The 27,386-nt window shown below is 52.5% G+C and overlaps 1 protein-coding gene and 2 non-coding genes across 3 annotated transcripts in view; 2 read left to right on the forward strand and 1 right to left on the reverse strand.

Moving 5' to 3' along the window:
* MICU2 (mitochondrial calcium uptake 2) overlaps nt 1–25,169 on the reverse strand; it is a 36,485-nt gene extending 11,316 nt beyond the window's left edge. Inside the window, exons 1-6 of the mRNA XM_016152176.2 lie at nt 24,951–25,169; nt 14,233–14,374; nt 10,479–10,510; nt 10,293–10,368; nt 6,161–6,208; nt 5,233–5,315 (exon numbers count right to left, since the gene is read on the reverse strand). Coding sequence (XP_016007662.2) covers nt 5,233–5,315; nt 6,161–6,208; nt 10,293–10,368; nt 10,479–10,510; nt 14,233–14,374; nt 24,951–25,154 — 585 coding nt within the window. The 5' untranslated portion in view covers nt 25,155–25,169. The remainder of the gene's footprint in view (nt 1–5,232; nt 5,316–6,160; nt 6,209–10,292; nt 10,369–10,478; nt 10,511–14,232; nt 14,375–24,950) is intronic.
* On the forward strand, nt 22,943–23,022 carry LOC118609484. The gene has a single exon (XR_004953460.1). It is a non-coding gene; the product is annotated as a small nucleolar RNA U2-19 (small nucleolar RNA).
* Nucleotides 23,169–23,238, forward strand: LOC118609483. Its single transcript, XR_004953459.1, has one exon. It is a non-coding gene; the product is annotated as a small nucleolar RNA U2-30 (small nucleolar RNA).
* Nucleotides 25,170–27,386: the final 2,217 nt, after the last annotated feature.

Raw genomic sequence — 27,386 nt, forward strand, 5'->3', positions numbered from 1 at the left:
CGATGTTCGTGTTCCTCACGAGGTGCCCGCCGGGTCAGTCCAGCCCAGCTGCCGCCTGTCATCCCGCGGAGTCACTGTGGCACTACTGGCTGCTTCCCCGTGGCTCATTCTGTACCTGCGGGTCTGTGACCCTTCGGCCCCTTCGCCCACTACGCCCCTCCCGGCCCGTCCCCCCGGAAGCCACCAGTTTGTCTCTGTATCTGAGCCTGCTTCTCTTTTGCTTTTTGACTCTACTCATAAGTGAGACTGTACAGCATTTGTCTTCCTCTGACCTATTTCATGTAGCACAATACCCTCCAGGTCCAACCATGTTGTCAGAAATGGCAAGAGTCTGTCCTTTTCCATGGCGGAGTGATATTCCGCTGTGTGTGTGTACGGATATACTGTCTAGTGATGGACACTCGGGTGCTTCCGTCTTGAGCACTGTAAATACCGCTGCAGTGAGCATGGGGTGCATGTGTCTTTTTGAATTAGTTTCTGTTTTATTCAGCTAAATGCCCAGAGGGAGACTGACTGCTGGGTGCATGGTATGGCAGTTCTATTCCTAATTTTTGGAGGACTCCACACTGGCTGGACTCCACAGTGGCTGCACCAGTTCGAGGGGTTCATCTTTTCTGGGTCTTTATTTTTTTTTGCTACTACGTAGAGTACTGACAATGTGTCAGAATTTATAATAGATAAATTTTAAAAATAGACATAATAGATGATACTCATAACGTGATTACGTTTTTATAGGAAATTCAAAACTCATTTCCCTCTGTCACGAGACATGTGCCATGGCGTTTCAATCCTCAGAGTTACTGTCACGCCGCCGGCCACACGCCCAAAGGCAGGGCCAGCCCGCCGAAGGGGGACGTCTCGGGGGCCTAGTCCGTCGCTGGCGCGTCCCGGTGTGGTGCGCAGCTCAGACGACGGTCCGTCCCGGCCCCGTCCACCGGGTTTGGTGCCAGGTGGGGCCGGTCGCGTGGGAGCCACGCCGGACACGTGCTAGTGCGGGCCCCGGGACAGTCCTAGCGATTGTGGACGTCATGCGGCCATGGCCGCTCTCCCTGGACGGTCACAGACATCATGCGCCCGGGGGTCCTCTGGGGCCAGGCGGTCTCTCCGGTCCAGAGCGGCTGTGCGGTGGCCGTCTACGACGCTGGCGCAGGACAGCAATGCACCAAGTGCCCAAGGGTGATGCCAGTGCCGTTGTACTCCTGGGAACGCTGCGGGCGGGGACAGAGCACGTGCTTGCTCCCCCTGAACTGGGTCCTGGGGGGCCGGGGATGACAAAAACGAGTGAGACAACAAGTCGGAGAGCTTCGGACAGCGCCAAGTGCTATGACGAGAATCAAATCCGGTGGGGTAAGAGGATCCGGGGTGCCGGGGAGGGGTCGCTGTTAGACGGGCTCACGCTGGGTGGTTCTCTCTGCGGGGACGACGTGTGGGTGTGAAGGACTGAACGGCACTGACGGCGCGGGGACAGGACGGTCTGGCGGCAGGAAGAGCCACGTTCGGGCAGAAATGGGAGCGCCCAGTTAGAACACAGAGAAGCGGTGCCGTGAGGGGTACAGGGGGCACAGGGGGCACGGTGACCACACGCCGGCTCGGCAGGTCTCAGGAAGCACTCCAAGCCGACTACATTTAGACTGACCTATATTTTCAAATTCAGGCTGAAAACGGAGAAAAGGATGCAGGGTCGATTTAACTTAATTTTGTTCTCAGATCATAACAGTTCAAGTTCTGAAACAAGGGCTCCATCCCCAAGTCTAGAGGAATAAACTCCACCGAAGGCTCGCACAGCTCCATGACGACGACTCCGGCAGGCGCAGCTCACGTCCGAGACCATGACGCCGCACCCGGGGCGCGGAGCTGCCACCAGCGTGAAGCTACGTGACATCAAAGGAGCACCTGAGGAGAAGCCCGTCCCGGTGAACAGACTCGCATCAACCCAGTGTCTGAAGAAACTGCGTTGAAACCTGGCGCTTTTCCCAAATCAGCGGGTGCGCCGCCCGTCAAGGCGAACGGGAAACGGATCAGCTGCTACGGGCTCCGATCGCTGCTGGCGGCGTTTAGTGTCACGATGGGGACCAGCTCGCACACTCGTTCTTGGAGTAAAGAAGCAAGCAACACCCCTTCCCAGCGCAGTTTCTAGATCCGGATATTGTGAAACGGGGATGTGCCACAAAACGCCAAAGTGACGAAAGCAACGCACATTCTCGAACGGTTTCGCCAGATTTTATACGCATGCGTTTTTTCATCATTATTCTTGTATTCGCTGTTCAAATCACTTTGCTGTGTCTATGTTTTGAGTATTAAAGTAATTCTCATTACTTTTCTAGTACTTAGGGTAGGAAAAACAATAAGAAAAATTTACTGGGGAAACATTCAGATAAGCCAATAAAAAAAACTAAACCACCCTCATCCTCCGCACCTTAAATATGCTTTTCTGATCTAAAATGAACCGTTTGATTCTTTCAATAAAATTTCAAACACCAGATGCCACACACTTAGGTCCCCTATACCGTGACCGTGAGGTGCGAGCTCACTCAGATACTTAGAGGCAGTTTCTTCTCCCGAGCCGTTATTTACCTCGCTCACTGTACCATGGATGTGGGTTATCGAGTTCAGTGTCGTTTCTAAGATCGGCACAAAGAACCTCCTGCAGGCTTAGAAGGTGGACGTTTATAACCTTAACCTTAAAAAAAAACCAGCGACATGCCCTAAGATTCTTTTTCTCGTTTCCTGAATTCATGAGTTGATCATCTGAGAACTTCCTTGACATTTAAGGAAAACGCTGCAGGTTTTGGGGTGTGTTCCATACATTCAGCACGTTCTCATTCCATCAAAGTGAGACCTTCACGGGAGGCTCGGGGTAGAGGCCGCGGGAGGCCGTGCTCGCTGGGGGGACCTGAGGAGGGAGGGCAGCCAGGCGCCCTCTTGCCGTTTGCAGCCTCATGGTGAGTGTCGCCTGGGCTGCAGGCTGTCACACGGCCCTGAGTGGCTGTCACGCCTCGGGACGGTGCAAGGGAATGCTGGTCCTGGAGAAGAGTCATGATGCCGGTGGCCGCCAGCCCAAGTTCACTACTCCAGGGGGAGCATGGGGCAGGGGACGGGGTGGTGACCGATTGCTAAGCCCCAGCCTGGTGCCCTGTGCCCGCAAGGGACAAAGCAGGAAGCTTGTCCGGGAGGGAGGGGTGCAGAGACCCAACGGCTGCCTCGACAGGGCCCCCGAGCAGCGCGGCTGCCCCCTTACTGGTGAGCCACCTGAAGGGAAGGCCCCGGCGTCTCCCGTTCCTGCCGGGCGGCTGGAGCGTGCCGGCACCTTGCGGCTCGTGACACGGGCGCGCCAGGCCCTGCTGCGCGGACGCGTTCTCTCTCTGACCGCGTCCAGCCTGCACCCGCGGCTCCTGCGTCCCGGCTTCCGCTCGGTCCCCACCGCACCTTTGAAAGGGCGTCTGCGCGGGCTCCCAGAGACCCGCAGGGCTCCAGGGGCGGTCTCCTCGGTCTTGGTCCCAGCGACAGCCTTGGAGGCCGTGACAGGAGACGCCCTTCACGGGGCCTTTCTCCTGAGACTCCGTCGCCCGCGCTCTCTGGGTCCTCAGCTTGCGCCCGGCCTCCCCTGTCAGCCCCCAGGCCTCCGTGGCCCACCGAGCGCCACTGCTTCCCAGACTCTGGTCTCGTCCCGGGGGGCCGGCCGCTCTGCGACGGAACGGTTATGCTGCAGAAGCGACGATGGGAAGGTCCTCCGCGGGGGCGCGCTGCCGGGCCACCGGGCTCGCCGTCCCCCAGCTCAGGGTTCGGGGCCTTCCCAGCCCCTTCCTCGAGGTCTCCCCCAGGCGAGGCCAGGGAGGGCAGTGCGCGACCGGGGTGGGCGCCGCCTCTGACGGGGACACTTCGTAGGTCGCTGGAAGGGTTCCACACGGTGACCGCTCCCTGCGACGCGCCCGATGCGCAGGAGAGCCGACCTCTCTTCCATGGAGAAGCGCATCGCTGTCCCCCGCCTCTGGACTGGATGCCTCAGTCTCCCCACAGCTCGGGGCGCGGCCAGCGGCAGCCCGAGGACCCCTCCCCAGGCTCCTCCCCAAGCGCCTGCCGCGCCGTGCGGAGACGCGCGGGCACGCTGAGGCGCGGCGGCCTGCCTGACGACCGCCCGCTCGTTCCGGGCGAGCGACTTGCTGCGCCCCTCGCCTGGGGAACCCCGACACTCGTCGCCTACAGCTTCCGGTTTCGTTTTCCTGGCAGTGCAGCAAACGTACAGACAAGCGCAATTAGTTACTATCCCCAAATGATCACTTCATCATGCAGGCGATACTTATTTTTTCCCCCAAAATCTGGTGTGTCTTTCACACCTACATCTCAATTCAGATGTTACGTGTCCTTGGAAATACCTGATCCGTAGCGAGATTTCATGAAATTTACAGATGAGTAAGTAGTGTCATACACCCAGTTGTTTCAAACATGCTTAAAACGCTCCCAATACCTGAAGTCGGTGTATGTTTTTAAGCTTGAAATTTAAATTAATTAAAGTAAACTTGAGTTTCAGCCGCGGCTGCATCCTGGGACTCGGGAGCCGCGCGTGTGGGCGGCTCAGGCAGTCACCCCACTTTCCGTGTGGCTTCCACGGGCCCGGCCGCCTGTCTTCCCAGTGCGCCGGGGACGGAGTGATTAACGCGAGCCCGGGGCCGACGCCGTTTTCCCGCGAAGCACGGCCTCCTGGCCGCCCTCGCCCGGGCCCGGCACCTCCCGCGCAGAGGCGTTTTAATACCACAGTCAGCCGTGCCGGATGACGTCCCAGAGTCATGTCTTGGGAGATGGCATTTAAATGCATTTTCGGCTTTTCAAACATCAGCCTTAGCGAATTCCTGGGAAACACGCACCAACGACACCCGCTGTGGCTTTCCCGTTCCCCACTCCTTTCCGACGGCCTTTGTGTTTCGTATCCCTTGTCGGGTGGGGTTGGGGGAGCGTGTGAGGATAATTTTAACATACCTCTGAAGCCCTTTCTAAACTAAAACCCTAAAAAATGTAAATGCTTAAGCTCATTCCTCTGCGGAACCGCATGCTGTTCCTTAACTGTTTCCTCAAGGTCATGTCACAGAACATTTAATATTTTTGAGTGCACAAATGGCTTTTTGACATTTTATAGATAAGAAGTGGATATAACTTTGATTTTTATGGAAATGTGAAATTACGACACAAATAGCCAGGTGTTTCATGACAAACCCAAAATAATCAGAGTCTTCTTACCTTAAAAAATTCCCTTTTCTCCACCATCTCGTCGCCATCCGCATCCAGCATTTTGAAAGCGACGTGAAACCCAGTGTGCGGTTCTGCAATCGAATGAAACCTGAGTAACTACCTCAGTGCTGCCCAAGCGCACGCTCCTTGCAGATCCGCGCAGCTCTTCGCGTTTGAAACGAGCCACCGGAAACGACCGGAGGACGCGGCTCCGCAGAGAGGCCGCGCTGCGCTCCCCCGGACCCCGGGGCGTCCAGGGGCCGGGCTGCTGCTGTCCGGCCGCTAAGGGCTCCGGCTTCGCAGCCAGAGCTGGGACTGTGATTTCCGTGGCGCTCCTATGTTCTCACGGGACTGCGGCTACTTTCACGTGGATTATTACTCTATTTCCCTTTCTCAGAGTAGGGTTTAAAAACGAAATCTTTTTATTTTGCCGTAATTTTAGACCCACAGAAATGTGAAGACAGTGCGGTGAGTGGTCACGTGCCGTCCACTGACCTTCCGCTCATGTCGGCGTCCTACGTAACCACGGCGCCTTTACCGAAACTGAGACGTTCACGCTGGTGAAGCATTTTTTAACCACGGACTTTGGTTCACGTTTTCCACGACTACTGTCTCCCACATTCTAGGAGCAGCCTCCAGAAGCCAGGCCGTAGTGAGCTGTCAGGGCTCCCAGTCGCCTCCAGGCCGTGGCAGGTTCTCCGCCCGTTTGATTTTCACGGCCCTGACGGTGGGGCGACCAGTCGGGATGTCCTAGACTGTCCCGAGGTGAGGGCTGAGGCCTCTGTGCACCAGCCTTCTGCCAGGAGCCACGGGGCACAGGCAGCTAACCTAATCCGTCATGTCGCAGGTGCAGACACTAAGGCTCCAGGAGCACCGTTGGCGACAGGGACGTACACTCGGCTTGCAAACTGAGGCCCGCGGGGTGGCGGCTACTTACTGGTGAGGACGGTGAGCAGGAACAGGTACTCGGTGTAGGAGATCAGCCCTGCAAGACACGGAGACGGCGGGAGCCGGCGTCAGGGTCGCCCCACGGCACCACGGAGCCGCTCCCCGCAAGCTCGCTTTCAGTCAGTTACCTGTGTGGTCCAGTGGGAACCCCCGGGACAGAGGGGAGGGGAGGGAGTGGCATGCGGGGGGGGGGGGGCTTCCCAGTGCGGGGAGGACGGGCAGGTGCAGGGAAACAGTCCCTTCTCTGAGCCGGCACTGCTTTCTCTTCCTGCAGCACCGAGTCCCCCCATGTCCAGTGCGGCGAGGGAGGTTGGCGTGGTCCTCAGGGAGGTGGTCACCGCACCCTGCTGAGCCCAGCCCAGGGCAAGTTGCGGTGTCTGGGGCCGGCGCTCGTACAGGGATGAGCCGTGAGCCACGGCAGCCACGTAGGCTGGGGTGTCGCAGAGAGAGAGATCACTCCGTCCCCGCCTCCCCTGGGGGCTCCGATGAGCAAGAACGTGTCCCTCAGGGTGTGGGGCCATGGAGAGCCGGAGCTGCCAGAGATCCAGGGTTTAGAGCCCGAGGAGGGAGCCAGCCCTTAAGTGGCGGGATGGGCTGGGCAGGGACCGTGTGATGCCTGACCCTGAGTCAGGCCGGGCGTGAAGCCGGCGCTCCGTCCAGCCACGAAATCAACCTCCTTTCCACTAAATGGTGTCAGGTTTTATGTGCCCGCCATGAAAGGAATCACAATACATATGGAAACAGTGTCTTATAAATCACAACCTCTTGATAAACGAAAAAAATTTCCCCCTGGAGCATGAGCTTGGTGTGACAGCAAACCACACGAGCACAAGCTTTATGATGGAAGCGTCAGTCACAGACAAACGTGGAGAGAATAGTGTGATGAGCGATTACGTGTGTCGCCTCACTAAAGAGCGCGGAGTTTTATCTTATCCCTCTCACTCCTCCCTCGCGAACCCGAGAACAGTCCTTCCACAGCAGAGAATTCGGGCTGCATCTCTAAAAGGACCGTCCCCTCGCTCCCCCAGTTATACTTACCACCTCTAAAAAATTATCAATAATTCCTTAATGTTATTAAATTAAAATCAGTGTTACAATCATCCGTTTCAGAAAAAAAATCTGTGCTCGAATCAGTATTTAAATAGCTCCTGGCACTTGGCTGACAGGTCTCAAGTCACGTTTTTTACTGTGGTAAAATATACACAATATAAAATTTACCATTTTAGCTATTTTTTAATGGATAGTCCGGGGGCATTAAACACATGCACATTGTTTTGTGACCACTGTTTAATCATCACGCGTGAAACCCCATAAATGCCAACTGCCATTCTCTTCCGCCCCTGGACCCAGTCGCCTCTGGACTCCATCCTGCCTGCTCTAGGGACCTCGTACGTGTGGGATCACGCAGTCCATGCCCTCTGCGACTGGCTTATTTCACTGATCATAATGCCTCAGGCACATCCAGTAGCGGCGTCTGTCGAAATTCCTCTCTTTTAAGGCAGAATAACATCCAGCACCTGCTGTTTACCCATCATCTGCTGAGGGACACCTGGACTCCTCCCTCTTTCGGCTTACTGTGCTTAGTGCGGCTGCAAACGCTGGGGCACTGGTACCTGTACCAGTCTCTGCTATTAATTCTTTTGGGTAAGTACCCAGAAATGGGTATCAAACCGTCATTCCGTGTTTAATTTTTTGAGGAGCCGCCGCACCGTTTTCCACAGTGGCCGCGCCATTTCTCACTCCCACCAGCGATGTGCGAGGATTACAATTTCCCCACATCCTTGTCAGCACTAGTTATTTTCTATTTTTTTCTTGATAAAAATAAGTGCAAAGTGGCACCTCCCTGCGGTTTTGATCTGCACTGCCCTAGCGTTTGCTAACGCTGAGCACCGTCTCATGTGTGGGTCAGCCGTTCGTACATCTTCTTTGCAGAAATGTCTATCCCACTTTGCCCCGTCTAAACTGGTTTGTTTTTGCTATCGAGTTGCGGAGTTCTCTGCACATCCTGGATGCTGGCCCCCCATATGGGATCTGCAAGCATCTTCTCCCGTCCTATGGGGTGTCTTTTCTCAAAACTGTACTTTGATTCACAGTTTTTCATTTTTCTTTTATTCCCTATGTCTTAAATCTCTTTTAATCTATAGGTTCTCCCTTGTCTTTCTCTCTCTCTCTCAACGAATTTGTCGAAGAAGCCCGGCCATTTGTCCTGTAAAGTCTCTTTCAGTCTAGAAAGTTTTGATGATTGCTTCCACTTGGTGTGGTTTCACAAGCTCCTCTTCTAGGCACTTGGTTTCAGAGCTGTGCTCAGATGCAAGTTTGATTTCTGGCAAGAATTCTCAACAGACTGTGCTGTGTACACCAGGAGGTCAAAATGCAAACGTTTGTAGACAATGCTGAGTACCACTGAGAGATACTGAATGAGAGTTATCGTCTCCAGAGTTTGGATGAGCAGGGGTGTAATTCTAAAAATGGTCTCTGAAGGATGGGGAGACATTCTCATGGAGCAGGTGTGAGGTAAGTGGGGAAGCCACATTGGACGGATGAAGCCGACGTGAAGATTACAGAGAGGCCATCTGAAATCCACGCTCACGTGGAAGACGCGGAGGGAAGGCAGGCCGTGATGACCCGCAGGGATGGGGGCGCAGGCCGGAGGTGCCAGCAGCGGGGGGGGGGGGGGGGTTTGGGGGCGGGGGGAACCCACCCTCTTGGCTCCCAGCCACGCGGAGCGCAGACTGGGGCAAAGCCGTGGGGTGTTTCCGCTGTAAATAAACAGGCCCATGTCTTCTTGCACCTCCAGCTTTTCTGCTCCCAGTTTCATTCTGGAGCAGGTGCGCCTCTCTTTAATGAAACGCTTACTGTTCGTAAGTCTTCCGGTTTCTTTCCTAAAACTATTCAGTGTTTATGTGAAGGGAGAACAAATCGAGCGTTTGTCACGTCTCTGATCGCGGCCGAAGGAACAAAGCAGCTCCTCCCCGGCGGCCTCACGACGAAGTGAGCGGCTTCCTCCCAGTTGCCACAGGAGCTGCCGGAGGGAGCCGGCGCGGGGCCGGGGAGACCCCGACTTCTCTCTTCTCTAGACCCAGGTCCACGTCTTCACACAGGGGGAACTTTTTGAAAAAGAAAGCCCCAGAGTCTGTTTTCGAAATACTGATACCAACAGAAGCTGGAGGAAACACGGAGCCGAGCCAGCGTGGAAGCGGCCCCCGCACTTGCGAGACAGATGACGGAGAACAGACTCCCACGCAGCGATCGGGGCGCCCGCCCTCCGAAAACGCTTCTTGGAGAAACAGACACTTCAGAGTATTTGTAGGAGAAACAACTTAATTTATATTTGTCATGTTTAATTGTAAAATAAATGCTGGTAAATGGCAATGCATCTCAATTTTATATTTGAAACTTGTTAAAGAACCCTTAGGCGTCACTAGAAGGGACGATTAAATTGTTACCAAGCTTCTCTGGAGAGGTTTTAAACCTGAACGGTTACAAAGTCTGACTTGCTACTGAACGTAATTTTGAGAGCCCGGCTCCCCGAGGCCCCACGCCCCCCACGATCCCCCACGCCGCCCACGATCCCCCACGCCGCCCACGATCCCCCACGCCCCCCACGATCCCCCACGCCACCACGAGACGCGTCTACATCTCAGCATGTCACAGCGCGGATGTGCTGCATCTTTGAAGGGGGCATTATACTAGAATTCCGCTGGGTTCTAAGAAAAACATAATGACCGCGATTGACAATTCCCTTTTTATAATTCGTGGTGGGCGACATTATTTCTTATGTCAGGACACTACCTTCTGCTGGGCAGGAGACAGGGGAACTCTGGATAGTTCTTTTCGGTGGATGCTCTTCGCACTTAAATGCTCTGCCTTGTCCCTTCTCTCCAGGCTTTAATGCAAATTGATGCCTGGATGATTTATCTGTAACTGCTCAGAATCTGAGGAAGTTACTTCCTACTTAGCGAGTATTTTATTACGATTTAAAAACATCTACAAATAACATGGTGTAACATTCTCTGTGTAGAGTCTCTAATATACAGCTGCAAGCCTCGTGACTTAATTCCTTAATAATACTTCGGTTAAACAAAACACCTAAGTAGGAACTTAACAACAATTGGAATTACCTTTATCACCAAGGTCTCTAAAAAAGGTGGCTCCACAGCGAGCTGTCTGAGTCGCTGCCAGTACGTCCTCGATCTCCTTTGAATACACACATTGAAATCTTTTAATTTAACATAGAAAAGTTCATGTTCTAGCTTGTAAAAAAAGAAAAAGAAAGAAAGAACCTCCCGCACACACACGTTGCTTACCTTTTTTGTCAGCTTCTTGACTGAAGTTTTACCTGTAGCAAAAAAGAAACACTATTGACTACCCATTTCCTTCGTAAAAATCAACTTCCATTAAGGAAGAAATTGTTTAAAAGGTAAAAGACTCACTGTTGATTTAAAAAGTGAAAGTCTGGCAGTTTGGTACCTTTAAAGGGACATTACGAGCTCGAGATGTCTAAGTCTGAACACGAAGACGCTGCCGCTCCTCGGGGACCTGTGGGCACCTGCACGCGCCCATTTCAGATGCACCAGGTCTTTCTGCACTGAAGCGCGGCTGGCAGGCACCTTCCTGCTGGTTTTGGGCGCACATCTCAGTGCTCTGGTACTTACATGCATCATAGAACGATCGTGACTGTAGGCTGAGTACCCGTCTGTCACCACGTGAAGTCATGATGCTGTTACTGACTGTATGCCCTGCGCTGGGCTTCACGTCCCTGTGACTTGTGTATTCTATAGCTGGAAGTCTGTTACCCTGGACTCCCCTTCGCCCATTTCTGCCGCCCCTCCGTCTCTCCCTGCTCCGGAAACCACCGGTTTGTTTCCTGCATCTATGAATCTCTCTGTTTCGTTTGCTAGTTTTGCTCTTTTAGACTCCGCGTACGAGTGAGATCGCACGGTATTTGTCCTCCTCTGACTTATTCACTTGGCATGACACCTGTCCAGGCCAGCCGCTGACACACGGAGCTTCACAACTATCTCTGACTTAGCTTACTTGTCTGGGTTGTAAATTCTTACCAAACGCGATTTCTTTCTTCACATAATTATTAAAGCCTGTCTCTTTTTGCTTTAACTGATTAAAAAAATGCACGTTCAAGTTTTAGAAAGCTAGCTTTTTGAACCCTGAAAAGTCCTCTTAAGCTTGCAGCTCTCCAGTTAAATTTAAGAGGCTAACCAATGTGACCGTCCATTCTAAAGTGACGCTACTTTAAATAAATAATTTCCCACTGAATAGATTTACGAAGCCTTTGGGCTCCCAGCCATCTTCTTACGGCTCAGTCACTCTCCTCTTCCCCACTCTAATCCTAAAGCGATCTCGCTGCTGCTTCTGCAACCGTCTGGTGGCTGCTGCCCTTTCATACGGCTGGAATGGGAGCTGGGAGTCGCTTCTCACGGGAGCCTCGGGCCTCGCGAACCTCCCTCCTTGCTCTCAAATGACCTATGAAGCTCCTTCAGTACAACCGCATAGACTGTGAAAACTCGGGTGACGAGTTAAAAGAATGAGGGCTTTTACATGTGCCTTTTCTGTAGTTTGGGATGCTTAATGTGGCTACAAATCACGAGAACAAATTCTATTATTTAGTGTTAATAAACGGTTCAGATTTCTCTTTTGCATTATTGATCAAAACAGTTGTGAAAACGGTTAAAAACTTTAGAAACATCTATGAGCATGTCTGTAAGCTTAGGTATTCCAATCTGGGATAATTTTTATTCACTGAAACACTACTGTATGTCGCCCAATGACAAAGAACTACAAATTCTAATGATGTTAGGTGACATCCCATGAGATTATCAAGTAGCTAAAAGTTACCTTTTAATTCCCAAATCTAAGTGTTCGTGTGACCATGCACATAGAGTACACATGCTGACGACCAACCCCAGGACAGTGTGAGATACACGCGTCTCACCGACCTTCGCGCATTCTGTTAACTTAAGGAGAGATCACAGTTCGCCCGCCTCACTGCTTTTCCTGAAGGTGTGCCACACTCTGTGCGCTCTTTAGACGATTAAGGTTAGTAAGGGAGTCAGACCCTCGTCTCCAACCGAAAAAGCACTGTAGGAGGGGCAGCCTCTAAGAAACAAGATTGCTTCTGAGGGGTCTTCCGTCTGCACCACAGCCAGGTTCCTCTTTGGCCTTTTAAAGGTCTCTGTGCTCAGTGAAAACATCCTCGGACTAGAAACCGCTCCTCCTCCGCCATCCACAGGCTCCCCCAGGGCCAGGAGGGCTCGGCGGGGTTCCAGGCAGGTGGCCGTCTCGCCTGGAGCACCCTCGCGCCACCGGTCCCTGGGCTGCACAGCAGAGAGGCCGGGCAGCCAGCAGGAGCCGGTCCGCTCTGCCGGACGAGGGCTCCGAAAATGGATCTTAACGTTTTAGCTACATTGTTCTATTTAAGAATAAAGCACATCTGTAAATAATCTAACTTTTCCCTCAGGGTTTTTTTTTGGAGGGGGGGAGGGCTGCTTCTCTTTCTTTGGCGGTTTCTACTTTTATGCGCATTAAAACATTCGGTCTCATCACTTTCAGGCTATTTCATCGTGTTCGCGCACTTATGTGTCAAAGTAGGAGAACGGAGGACACTCGGCAGGAAGGCGGAGCTAGAGTGGAGGCTGCCACGCCGCTCCGAGCGACACGACAGCGCGAGGCGACAGCGGAGAGCATGCTGCAGGGAGCAGGCCGGTCTCCACTGCGGTGACAGAACCCTGGCTCGGGAAGTGGCCTTCTCAAAGGTCACCACCTCGTCGAGGGATTCTGCCACGTGGCTTGGCTTTTACTGTTTGCAGAGGACTGCGTGAGTAAAAACCAGGAACGAGCACATCGCATTACAGGCAACAGCTATTTAAAAACTTAAGCAAAACTACATGAACGCACGTTAAGTGTCGTTACGACTTGTTCTTTTTATAATGTCTCCCCTTTATTTGATATTCTTTATCTGACGTGACATTGTCATCACACTTTCTTTTGTCTCATTAATCATGGCTTACTTCAGTTCTTTGAACATATTTATAATGCGTATTCTGAAGTTTTTTCGGCTGGCCCTGATATCTGGCTGCAGTCACAAGCGGCGTCTGACGGCGTTTGTCCGGTGCGGTGACGCTTTGCTGTTTCTTTGCACGGCCCATTGTTTTTGGAACTGGATATTTCAGATAATACAGTGCAGCAACTCCGGGGACTCGCTCCCCTCACTACAGGGCTTGTCATCTGCCTGTTTACTTGTCTAGTGTCTGGCTGGATGGCTGCCCTTGGCGTGGCTGCGGCCAGTGGGGGACAGCAGTTCGGGCAGCTTCCCCAGGCTCCTGCTCTGACCAGACAGGGCGTTAAGCTCCACAAACTGCCAGTTGAATGCTTATTTTTTTCGAGACTGCCTGGGACATAAATCGCTCTAGATAATAACACAGTCAAATATGGGCTCCGTGCTCCTTGCCCACATTTCCCGGGACAGTCCTTCTGGCACATTTCAGAAAGCGTCAGGAAGCCAAGAAGTTTCCACAGAACTTCTCCGCAGCACAGGGCCCGGAGCACGGGCCATACCTACTCTGCAAAGTGAAAGGGGCTAATTCAGGTAATAAAACTGATGCCCTTTGAAATAACAAAGTTGATACTTTATGACACAAAATTATGTAGTTGTGGCTTTTAGATTTTTGCTTCTAATTTCAGGGTTTTTACTGGTGGTATCATGGCTTCTTTACTGACCCTCCTAACTGCGCCCATCCAGTTTCATTTTTTTTGCCCAATTTAAAACACTGATACAACCAAAAACTAACATGCTACATAAAGTAATTATTCTATTACTAATTCACTTAGTGACACTAAAAAAATCACCTATTTTCCCTCTGTCTCTTTAGAAAAACCTGCACGCGAAACACTTATTTCTTAGATAAGCACATATAAACGTTTAACTGTGCCTGTGTCACAAGGAACGAAATGTCTAAAGGAGAAGAAATCACATGGCACAAAGCGTGATGATAATCGGAGCTAAGGAAGTCTGTTATTAGTTCTGAAAAACCAAAGACAACTCACGGTCCAGGCGCTCGAACATCACGGAGAAGAGGAAGTCCCGCGGCGTCATGTAGCACTCGCCGCCCAGCTCCAGCGACGAGAACTGCGCGAAGCGCCGCTTGCGCAGGGACGGCTTCCCCGCCGCCTCGGCCCGGCCCGCGGCCTGCGGAAAGCAGCGGCAGGTCAGGCTCTCCTCCCGCCCCGCTCCCCTGAGCTCCCTGCAGGGCGGCCTTGGAAGGGTGACCTCAGCGTCCAGGTGTGGCGTTCAGGTGTGACGGCCTCCACGCCCTCCATCACCCATCACGCGCCGAACGCGCATTCCCAGGGGGCCGCGCCCCGAGCCCACGGCGGGCGCGAGGCTGACCCGAGGCAGCTCACGTCCGGGCCGGGAGGAGGACGACTAGTGAGTAAACGTGCAACACGGTGCGGGGTGGTGAGAGGTGCCGAGAGGACACGTAAAGCAGGACGGGCCCCGAGCAGGAGAACCGTCTGGACAGGACGGGCGGGGCGGCCTTTCTGCAGAGGCGGCACGGAGACTGCGCGGGGTGCAGCCGGGGAGCCACGGGCGGCGGGAGGGCGCCGCGAGGCCGGAGGTAAAGGGGGGCCGGGGCCTCGCGGTGGACACGAGCCCGGCGCGCTCGGGGGCCGATGGGCGAGGCAGCGGGCAGCCGGGCGCGCAGCGCTGTGCTCGCCAAGGCCAACCACGCGGCGTCGGACAAGCTCTGCTTTACGAACACATCCACGCCGCGGTGGCACGTGCTCAGACCGAGGTCAAAGCCCGTCTGTGCGAGAATCTACATCCGGGCAGCGGGACCTCGGGCTCGGCCCCACGCCGGCGGGGACAGCACGGAGACTCCGGCCGCCAAGCTTCCGGGGCGCGCCCACGCCGTCTGGCGCCTGCGCGCGGTAACTGAACAGACACGACGGGGCAGGACGCTGTCCGGTCCGCAGCCGGGCCAGGGCGGACAACCAGGGCACCGACGCGGCAGCCCGGTCACACCAGCGCGGCCGGGCATTTGTCCTAGGCAGACTGGAGGGGGCGACAGCGCAGCGAACCCGGGGCCCGAGGTCAGCACGGGCCGGCGCGGCGGGAGCCGCTAGGCAGCGCGCGCTCACCGGCTGCTTCCCCAGGAGGGGGGGGGCCCCCTGCGGACCCCATTTACCCTGCCGCCCCCTGGCGGTCAGTGAGTGCGGACCGGAATGGAAACAGGATGCTGTGAACCGCGGCTGCTCGAACCTGTCCCTCCGGTGCTGTGGACAGCTGGCTCCCTCCGGCGGACCTCGGGCCCCTGACCAGCTGGTATCAGCTCCCTCCTGTCTGACAGCCGGCGCCCCTGGGCGGCCAGCTCCACGCCCCGCAGCGTCCTGCACAGCGCCCACCGGGACTGGGAGACAGAGCGCTCAGTGACAGGGCCCCGCAGCTCGCCTGGCGGCGCCAGGAGAAACTGGATCCGACACCGGGAATCAATTCCAAACTAAAAATGTAATATTAAAAATAATAATTTAAAAGTTGATTTCATTCTGTGAACCAACATGCAAATGTTTGGGGTTTTTGTGTGCTTATTTAAACCCTATTAATATCTTATTAAAATGTTCCTGGCCAGCTGGGCATGGATGTGCTCTGCCACGGACAGCGGGAGCGGCCTGTGCACAGTGGGGAGCGGGGCTCTGTCGCGCCCCTCTGTTCTAATTGCACGCCGTTCATTGCTGCGGAGGTGCGGCACACTGTCCCAACAGGAGGGAGGAAGAAAAGCCACTGGTGGGGAGTGGCAGTGTGAGTGGCACCAAGGCTGCCACCTGGCCTTGGGCGCCGGGGCTGGGAATGGCGCCCGGGAACGGCGCGCACGCGCACTGCACCTCTGCGCGCCCTGGCCGGGCTCCAGCCCCGCACCGCGCTGGGTCTGGGTCTTCACAGGCTTCCCAGCTCCAGCCCGGAGTCTGAGGACCGACCCAACACAGCAGGTCGCGGACAAAACCTGGCTGTAGGAGTGCACCCGTCGGGCCTAGCAGGGCTGCGCCAGACAGACCTGTGTCACCAGCATGGGTGCTCAGGTGCACGCCACCTGCATCTGCCGAAGTCTGTAAACTAAGTCTCCCAAAAGGAAGTCACACACAGATCAAGCAACATAAACATACAACGCAAGAAGGAAAGCAATATGCAGATGTGACTACATAGGATATGACTATATATTTTGGCAAATTAATTTCCTGTTTAAGCAAAGCTCTGCTTTGTATCTGTGAAGTACGAACACAGATCCATCCGATCACTGATGACTCTGCGTGCATTTGCTAAAATCGCCCTTTCTGCCCCATGATCCTTGGCACATATTCTACACGATATTCACGCTCTCGGTAAAGCAATTCCTAAAGACACTTCAACAGTGAAGACTGAAAAAGATTCCACCATAAAACTTGCTATATAATGACTGAAAAACCAAACAGATCATTTTGCTTTTGCTAGCTTTTGGCTGAGGTGGCACTAAGCACAACTCAAGTAAGCAACCGCCAAACAGAGACCTAGAAGGCTGTCCTGCTTTGCTACGTGACACAGCCACCAGCCCTCAGCGTCCTCCACCACAGGCGGTGGCAGACGAGGCATGGCTCTCTGCACCTTCGCCTTGGGGACGGGCAAGCAGCAGCATTAACTGCCGGAGTCGCATACTGCGTCTGCACTCAGGTTAGCATCTGCCCAGGCGACGATGCGTGCTGTGCCAGGATGAAGTTCTTTGGGGTGCACGTTAAAGAGAAACTTTTATCTTGACCCCTGAGAATTTTAAGACCTTCTATGAGAAACAAAACCAGTGGAAACGTAGTTTACGATTCGCTTTGCAGACACGCTTTAAGGTGAGACCGAGCTAGCACGCACCTGGGCGACCTTCCCTTTCACAATCTATTTGGAGGGTAATTCACTCTTGAACTCTGTAAATAAAAGTTTAGTCCAAAGAACAATCCTAGCAAAATCTCGAGGAGAGGGTGGAGGAAGGAATGAACACACCTGCAGTCTGGACCAGAGTGACATCCTGCCACGGATCCGGCAAGGACGCTGCTAACGTGAACTGCGAGTGACGTCTCAGAGCGATCGAATTGTCTACGGATCTGGATGGATTCGGTCATTTTGTTTACTGTGAAATTAGTTTCTAAATATTTATGGCTATTGTTTAGATATATTTTTAATTTATAATCTCAAAAGCCTTTTATCTATGTAACCTGTATTATTTCCATCACGTCGCTGAGGACTGGCAGGCGGGCTCCTCAGGCTCCGAGGACCGGAGCCGCCGCCCCTTGGACAGGCTGGCGGGTCCACACTGCCTACCCGAACACACACTTCAGGGAACAACAGCAAACGGAATGTTTTCTCAAGTTCAGCTAAACACATATACTTGCAAAAGGAAAGTCTGGCAACGCTCTGCTTTTATGTCGCCATTTCTTTTTGCTTCTTCCTGCTCCCGGTCCCCGGAACCCCGGGCAGGGTGGGACACAGGCGCCCCGCCCTTCCCCATCAGGGGAGGGGAGCAGACCACCTCTCAGCGACCAGAGGAAAGGACTGCGCCAACAGCACCAATTACACCTAATTACAGGGCAGAGCGATGTCATCTTTCCTTCCGAACCCAGCCACTCACACTTTGATTTCTGACTTCCATTTGGGCTTATTAACATCAAAGCTTTGTCATCACTTATCTGTTTCAAGAGACATTTTTACCTGAGGCAACGGACTTAAAACTTCCTTGCCAGAAAGCTTTCGTCCTCAATAGGTCTACAGCATTGCTGCACACTGCTATCATGCTCTCTGCCCTAGTCAGACCCTCGAAATAAAACCAGTGCCATTACCGCGTGGCTCTCTAGGGCTCCTGCAGCAGATGAAGAGCGCCACCTTAATGACGTTCAGCGAGTTTTTAAACATCCGCTGATGAGCAGCAGAGTCCTGCGTCTAATGAAACTTGCCAAATCACTTCTCAGGTTAACACGTTTCTGTTCATGGCGTAAACGTGACAGTCCACATCACTCACTTTTAGTTAAAAGTTGTGACCACGTCTTTTAGTCGGGTTGTACTCATCAAATACAGAGTTCAAAACTGAATTTAAATAATTCCAAAGAAAAACAATCTATCTCTGGCGTTCTGTTTTAGAATTTAAATAATTTTACAAGTTAATGCCATGATGCAATACACACCTGTCCCTCGATTTTACGCGGATTATCAGTTCCACGCATCTTTTTTTTTTTAATGTGGGAGAAAACCACATAGTCCACCAGTATAAAAAGAAATACTAAATAGGCCGATATGAGTCATGAAAATATTTATTTCAAATATTTTCACAAAAAAATGCTAATGAAAATTCAGAAAAAAACACATTTTATTTACTGTCAGTGCTGTACTGTAATCTAAAGCAACCAACCTTTTTTTAAATTGGCACAAAGTCACTATTTTCACTGCTTGAAATATGTGGAAGTAATACTTAGGCTTCATTATGTTTTTGCATCTTTTTCCAACCCCAAATTTTGCTAATTTTCATAAATTCTTTGATATTCAGCAACATTTTAAAAAATATTTTTGAAATTTTAAGCCTCGTTGGATGTTTGGATCAATATCTAGAATTGCAGATTCTAGTTTTGTGGCCAGTTGATGAGCTTTGTAAATACTTTCTGCAGTGGATGAAACTGGTTCAAGGTCACTGCTGTATCTGTCAGCACGATGGGCTTCAGCTACAAGTGAATTAATTATCAGTTACTTCGTGGTTAACCAGTAATTCTTTAGTTTCATCTACATTCAGACTGTCAGAGCCTTCTCCCTGAAACGTACTTAATAAGTTAATAATGCCAGTGACGCCCTCTGCAGGTGCTGAAACCACAGTCCCTGTGCGGCCACTTCTGGCCACACTGCTTTCCAGCCGGCATTCAAAGCCGACGGCTTTCCATCACCCCAAGCGAAAGCAATACTCTTGATACAGCTTAAAGTTGTGTATTTATTCCAGGCTTCTGTAACTGTTTAAGTGGTTCATTATCTTCATGTTTATTAATAAGCATTAAAACTCCGTTCAACAGAATTAATCTTTGAGGTAGAAATAACACCCTGATCTAAAGGCTGGATCACAGAAGTTGTACTTGGGGGTGACTACACAACTTCTATATTTGGATGTTCTAAGTTGTGTGGGTAACCAGGGGCATTATCTACAAGTAACACTGTTTTAATAGGAACACGTTTTTCCTTCATATAATTTTCAGCTTCTACAGCAAAACATTTACAAAACCGATCCCGGGATGCATCGGTGGTCACACACACTTGCTTGCCATCCCAGGAACGGGAAGACCGTTAATAATTATGTGTTGGTAATATCAGTTCTTCGTTCACTGGTAAGTCAAGCTATTGTTTTTTAGAAAGAGTAGTTGCCAATAGTGGAAATGAAAAAGAAAGAACCCCATAAAATGAGACCGTGTAAATGAAAACCGCGTATAAAAAGTCCGTGTAAACGGGGAATATTTACGATGTATAAGAAAGCTCACCTAAAAAACATACGGTGTAAATCGAGGAATGGGTGTAGTACTCGTATTAAATTAATAAATTAAAGATGTGTTAGGTAACACTTTTTAGCAACGTTGGAAAACCCACCAAAAAAAATGCCGTTAGGAGTTTTGAGACCCGGTCCCTCACTCGTCATAGTTGTTTCTAGGCCCTCAGGCTGCGCGAACTGTGAGGTGGCGCCCCCGCCCCGCCAACGCGCACCTGCATTTCCTCCCCAGCAGCTGTCACCACTCGAGTTCCCTTGGCTTTTGCTTTCGCTTTCGGACAGAAGGGAAGAGGGGAGGCATCCCCGGCTGCCGGAGGAACCGCCCCTCTCGCTCACCCTCACAGCACAGGTAACCAGGTTCCCAGTGCGGGCGGCCTCTGCGCCGGTCGTCACCACCGGACTTCCTTCTCGAGACTCCAGCCTCCCATCACCCCCCCAGATCTGGAACCATCTCTGACTCCTTGTTACGTCCTTCTATCCGCATTCAAATGTCCTCTCCGGCCTCGCACCGTAGAACAAAGCCAAGCCCCGTCCTCGGCCCCTCGGCCCCTGCCCGCCGGGGCCTGTGACACGCGGAGAGGAACTCCCCCCGCAGGACGCGTCTTTGCTCCCGTACTTCACAGTGTCAACACCTGCCAATCACGCTTTGTCCCTGAGACTCCACTGGAACTCCTCCACTCTCGGTCACCGACAACTTCCCCATTGCCACACCCGCTCAATGTCCTGTGCCCAGGCTTTCGGCCACAGACTCGGCGGGCACCCCCTCCTTCCTGCAAGGCTTTCACATGACTATGCTGTGACGGCGAGCACCCCACTCTGCCACTCGCCTGGTCCTGTTTTTCGGTTTTGCAAACGTCCTACTTTGAGATGATTAAAAACTGCCACATGAAACCGCCCGCTGCGCACGCGCTCTAACGACGCTGTCGCAGCCTGTACCCGACAGGAACAATCGACTCCCGCTGTGCGTTGCTGTCAACGACAGGGACACGGTCCAAGAAGCGCGCTGTTAGATTTGGTCCCTGTGTAGTGGCAGAGGCGCCGCCGCGCAGCGGGACGGCACAGCTGCGACCCGCCTGCGCCTGCGCGGGGTGCTGTGCCGCCGCGCGCGCGGTCCGTCGCCTGCCACAGCGGGGTCGTGCGGCGCAGGACCGCGCTGCGAAGCGTGTGCCTGGCCTGTTCCCCTCCGTGACCTCGCTAGATTTAAAATCAAATTCATGACTTACCCCAGCTTGATACAGAATCTCGCAGCGCACATTTCAATCTTTTCTAAAGCTTCGTCTTTTATTTTTTATTTTCCTCCCCATTTAAAAATGGCAACTCGCAGGGGCGTTTTTCTAAGCCACTGTGATGAGGTCAGCGCAGACGCTCCGTGCCTCAGTCCGCGGGGAGCCTGCCTGCCCTCGTCTCCCCAGAGGCCGCTTTCCTAGGACCCCTGCCCCACTCTGCCTGTCTCACATCTCGGGGACCGCGTCATAGGCAAGCCGCCCGTCATTTGTGTCACCTCCACTGCAGCCCCCCTTCCTGCTCACCCTCTGCTGCGTGTCCGGGCACCTGGGGAGACTGAGCATCCACGACCATGACAGCCGTGGGCGAGGCTCCCCGAATAAAATAGGAACTTGCAAGTCCAAAAATATCTGAATGAATGAATGAATAAATGGTGGAGAGAAGCCCCACGAAGACTCAAAGCACCCCCCAAATACTTACCATTAATGTGTACAACATGCAGATCACTTAACTCTCTTGACGACGGAGAACCCTGGCAGACAACACCTGCCCAAACGATGGAGTTCATGCCATCAGGAGACATCTACCCGGTGCGCCTCAGAGACGACGCGCTGGCAAGAACACAGCACACCCTTCGTGCCATCCCTAACAAAAATGCCTGCATCACGAAGAAGCATGAGCCAGCTCTAAACGAAGGGGCATCCTGCAAAGTAACGGGCCACTGCTCGGCACCCAGGAAACATGCTTTAAGCCTGCAGAGAAGCATCAGAGCATCAACGCGGGAAAGCCCGGAGGAACCCACAGTAATGAACTGAGTCCAGCCATTTAAACACAGCGGTACCTGGAGCTCCATCCCTCTACGTTGGGATACAGTAATATACGTAATTCTTTATTAATGCACTAAATAACCATGAAATGGTGGCAGGTTTAATAAGTACTCTCATTTCAAAGAAGTGATGCTTTGGGATACCGGCAACAGCTGTAACATAATCGGAAAATATCTGGGATCGCTAGCGATGACAAAGTCAGCTACCACTACTACTACTGTGGCTTGTCACCTACATGCATAATTGAAGAAAATGTTAAGCTATAGGTCAATGGAAACAAAAATGTAATCTTTTAGACTCCCTGAATTTTCTGCTTGGATCTTTTGGGGCCCAGGAGGGCTAAGTACCCCACATGGCTTCCTGTTGTCCTCACAATAAATGTTTTTGTCATATGGCGTAAGGGACACTACATGATCTGACTCCCTGCCACCGATCGCCCCCAATTTTGGAACGCGTATTTTGTAGCTCATGTTCTACTGAACCCGACTCTTACCTTCGGGCCCCTTTGCCGGCAGTATCCTTCCCATTCTCTCTGTCTGGCAAACTCCCAATCACTTGATGGGGGTCAGTTTACATCACGGCCCGGGTCAGCAGTCCTGCCAGGGTGCTCCCGCACACCCAGCACCTACTACCCTGCCACACTGTCTGAAGACTGCCCTCCCCCGAGACGGGAAGCACTTGGACTGTGTCTCTAATCCCTGCCTGGCACACAGTGGGCACTCCCATAACTGCGGAAGGAAGAAAGCGGAGCGAGAGGGGAATTCGACTTATTTGCCATTTCATGACCTTGAATTCTACCCTTAATTCCTGACTGCCCCCATAAGTGAAAGCTGTTGGTCACAGTGGGAACCAGAAGGGTGTAGGATTCAATTAATGCAAAATAACTATTTTTTTCTGGAAAAATCACTTAGTGTGATTAAAATGAAGGACCTTATCACTGTTAATATAAAGCCATATCAAGAAGATTTTACCACCTTGAGATACTAAGTAAAATAACTATATTGATACATAACATTGTATCAAGAGACAGTACCGTACCTATCTCAGTAATTCTCAACTATGCACACATGACTCCAAAGTGGTGGTGGTGGTGGCAGTGGTGGAGGGACCAACAGGACCCACCCTCAGGTGGGATTATCAGAATTGATGACTCTGAGACCAGATCTTACTGAAGTGGGTCAGTGATGAAAAGAGCCAAATCTGAGCATCAGAAGATGTTCCGGTCTACCTGATGCATGATCTCTGCAGTTCTGAGAAACAAAAGTATCAAGCCATCTCCAACGACCAGGGCTTATGTGTGCGTGTGTTTATAAAGGAGGCCAGTGACTGCGCACTTGCTGACTTCATGGACGAACGACACCGAGGGTGGCGGATATCAGCGCATGAAAGGCTCATCAGTTCTCAGCGACGATGGAAAGGTTTTACTACTGACTTCTGTAACTATGAAGGTTTCTGCACTTGATCTGAGCTCAAAATTAAAAAAAAAAAAGAAAAAAGAAAAAAGAATCGAGGAGGTGGAAGAGTTTTCACCACACAGGCCCCTCCCAGCTGCGGCTGGCCACTGCTGCTGAGAGGCCTGTGCGGTCGTCTTCAAGTCCACGGCCGTGGGAGAAGGACAAGAACCAGTGCTCTAAATCACTCCGGCAGCAGATGGAGCAAATGCTGTGTCAATAAACCTTGTGAAATAGCTGGTAGTAAAGAGTTTCCTGAATTGCTTTAGGCTGAGGTTCCAGAGGTTGGGGGAAGGGAAGGGAGCTGGGGAGAAATCAAAATAGGACACCGTGCAAAGTTTTGTGTCGTGTCAGACATTTAAAACACAAACAGCCTAGGAGTTGATCAGAAAAAAAACCCGATGAGACATGAATCTTGTGGGGACAGGGGGTGAATCCATTTTGATTGGAAGGTGTGTCTGAATAGTGTGACAGGTCAAAGTGTGACTAAAGAGTGCTCTGAAAAAAAAAAAAATTGGACTCTATTCTAGGTAAATGGAGGTGCAAGTGGTTTCTGAGGGTACACTAAGTGATGCTCTTGGGAGGATGAACCTAAGGGTCCTGAGCAGCAGTGGTCCCCAACTCTGGGGGGTGCGGGCGGTCAGCGGGTTGATAGGAAGCAAGCGGCACAGCAGGTGAGTGGAGGGAAATGGCGAGAAGCTTCATCTGTTAGCAGCCCTGCCCCAGCACCAGCATCACCGCCTCAGCGCCACCTCAGACCATCAGGTGTTAAGGTGTTTCACAGGAGCACCAGGCCCTGGTGTCAGAAAGGTTGGGGACTGCTGCCATAAGGACGGTTTCAAGAGTTGTGAACAAGAGGCAGAGAAACCAATAACGAATAATAAGCTAAACTTCTTGACACAAAGTTAACTAACAAAAACGCAGTAAAAACGCTAGCAGGTGGATCCGGCCACCTGTGATCAGAAACGGTATGAGGACGCAGGAGAGTTATTGCGGGTATTACCTATGTGACATCTTAACGATACAAAAGGTATCATTAGTCAATAATTTGAATTCACAAGGCCTGCTTTCTTTTGTCTTATCTGTTCCTTGAGATCTTCATTAGAAAGGCATGTAAATCAAACAAACAGAACACTGCCTTTAATTTTCAAAAAAAAAAATCAAGAACTTATTAAAATGTCCATAAAATAATTAAAAAGTGGTACCCCTTTTCAAATATTTAATGTTTTACGGAGCCATTTTATATCGAACTAGGGAACTTGATCTTTAACACATGGAAGCCTTGGGGAAAACGTCTTTTGACGAGCGCTCACGACCCACTGAAACCTTAAGGTTTCCAGCCGTGTCATAATGTTCCTTACAGTTGGTCATAAAGTCTAGAAATTATCAGCCGGTTAATTTTTATGGCTGGCGTTTTCACGATTTTTAAAAAAGCCGTCTGCAGGGACAACTCCGCGGTGCTCTGCAGGGCACCGGTCGTAAGGGCCTCGGGGCGTCGGGTCGGGCGGGGGGCGGAGCGCGGACACCGCGGGGCACCGCGCGGGGACCGGCCGCCCAGCACTCGCCCACGCCCACCGCCGGAGCTGCGTCGCCCGTGCGTCCATGGATCTGGGCTCCGCCGCCCCGTCCCCCGGGAGAGGGGAACGAGGGGCCCCCGCCCCTCACCCCGCCCCGCCCCGGCGTCGGAGGAGGGAGGGGCTCGGCGGCGGCCGGCGGCAGGGGCCCGTCCGTACCTGCGCCAAGACCGTGAGGCCAGCCGCGGGCGCCGCCACATTCCCGCGGCCGTGGTACCACGCCGCTCCCGCTCCTGCCAGCGCCACGCCGGCCACTGCCGCCGCCAGGGGGCCGGGGGGCGGCACGGCCCGCCGGCAGGCGGCCACCCCGCGCCGCAGCCTCGCGCCCCAGGCCGCCAGCCGAGCGCCTCGGGCCGCCGCCATCTTTGCGGAAGCGCCCGTCGCGGGCCGCGCCCCGCGTCGCGAGAACCCGGCAGGCCTCGCGAGAGCCGGCGGCGCCCCGCCCCCCGAGCCTTAGCCTTGCGTGCGCCGCGGGCGGTGTGGCGGAGCAAACGGGGGTCGCCTGGCACGGCCGCGGGGATGGCGTCACAGGACCCCTGTCCGACGCCAGACAGCGCCCTGGTGTGCAGGGAGTGCCACGCGTCCCGTAAGCGAGCGTGTCACCCCGCTGGTCCCTGAGGGGTCTGGGGCGAGTGGGTGCGCTCGACCCTGGACCGGAAGCAGCACTTCTGACAGTTGTGACAAAATGCGGTTTGCCCTGGATGGGGTGCGGTCCTGGGGGTGCAGACCCGTCCCGGAAGTGCTTGGGGCGCGGAGCTGAAATGCTTGCGTGTCCGCAAGTTCCTCAAGCCTGGCGCCACCAAGAATTTCTTAAAACTGTCACGTTCGGAAATCTACCTAAGCTGCACGTCCTGTCCCGCAGGCCGGTTGCAATAACATCAGTCAGTCAGCTTGCCCAGCCTTTAGTGAGCAACAACCCTCGTTTCGAAAAAATTGTTTCTGCTCGTCCCACTTCGACAACTAAGCAGACTTTTTAAAAATTCAGTTTCTAGTTCTGGTGAAATAGACATACTATAAAATTTAGCATTGTAGCCACTTCTAAGTTTACAGTTCAGTGGCGTTAAGTGCGTTCGCATTCTTGTGCAACCATCGCACCATCTCTAGAACCTTTTTCACCCTGCAAAACTGGCGAATTTAGAAAATGATGTCTTCCCCATCTGTCTTAATCATCCTGCCTAGCCTTGTATTCTGAGTTAAAAAAAAAAAATTAAATTACAGTTGATGTACAACATTACGTTAGTTTCAGGTGGACAGTGTAGTGATTAGACATTTATATAACTTACGGAGTGATTCCCCTTGTAAGACTAGTACCCGCCTGACACCATTCATGGTTATTATAATATTATTGACTGTATTCTCTGTGCTGTACTTTACACCCCTATGACTGTTTTTATAATCGGCGATTCGTGCATCCTAATTTCTGCCCCTTTTTCATCTAGCCATCTCCCCCACCCCCGCCCAATCTGGCAACCGTAGTTTGTTCTCTGCCTACCCTCACATTCTTGACTGCTCTTTGTTTTTGCCAAATCATGGCCTATCCCAGCCGTCTAACTTTCACGAAGTATTTTCTTATAAACTCCCAGACAAAGCCACTCTTTTTATTTCAGGCATTCATTATTTACTGAATGTCGAATTTAAACTATGTTCTAATAAAGTGTTTGATGATGTCTATTGTACCAACTGGGACTAAGTCAGGTGCAGCAGCACCCCTCCCTGAGGTCCCCGTCATCAGGGCCCCCAGTGTCCCCGTTGCAGGTCACAGCAATACCTCAGTCCTGGTTGTTCCACGGGTCAGAAGGAATGATTTAGCTGAGGCAGGTGAGTTGGCTTTATTTTGTCACCCCTGATCCACCATTCTTTGGTCTTTACTTTTCAGAGTCAATTTACCTCCAAAGTGTCCCTGGCCATTGGCAGCTCTGCTCGGGCACGCATAAACTGAGAGCCAAAGTCATAGGTGCCGAGAACTCTAATCTTATAATCACTGCCATCTTGAGGTTTTGCAAAACAAACAAAATACGAGGGCCGCACTAAGTCTAAGTTGATCATTTAATTTCTCGGATTATTTCATCACAATTCACCCTTAGTTCTTGCTCCCCTTTTCTTAGCCAGCTTGTCCCAATTAATTTACGGTTGGAGCTCCCTCACTTTCTCCCCAGCTGCCGAAACCCCTTTCGGTGTGCCTTTCCCGCCAAGCAGGAAGAACGTCAGGTTCATGAAGTTGTGTGCGCCAGACCACAGGGTTCAGATCCCGGCTCTACCTGGATGGTCACGGTGATTTGGGGCCAGTTACTTAATCTCTGAGTCTCAGTTTTCTCAACCGTAAACAACTCTTTCTTGGTTTGGGGCTAGGGGATGAAATGAGGGTTCTACAGGAAGCGACTGGCCAAATACCCGACACCCCCCACGGAAGTCAGATCACTTTCAGGATCTGGCTCACCCCTGCCTCCTGCCCGTGTCCGAGATTTGAGGTCGCTAGCCTGTCTAACCCACAGTTCCCCTGCTTGACTCGTGGACCCCTGCTCTGGGCGCCACCTCCGCTAACTGGTAGCTCCTGGCACACATCCTGCTTCTCTGGGTGACCGGCTTCGTGCTTGT

Source organism: Rousettus aegyptiacus, unplaced genomic scaffold, assembly GCF_014176215.1.
Source record: "Rousettus aegyptiacus isolate mRouAeg1 unplaced genomic scaffold, mRouAeg1.p scaffold_m13_p_11, whole genome shotgun sequence".
Taxonomy (NCBI): Eukaryota; Metazoa; Chordata; class Mammalia; order Chiroptera; family Pteropodidae; genus Rousettus; species Rousettus aegyptiacus.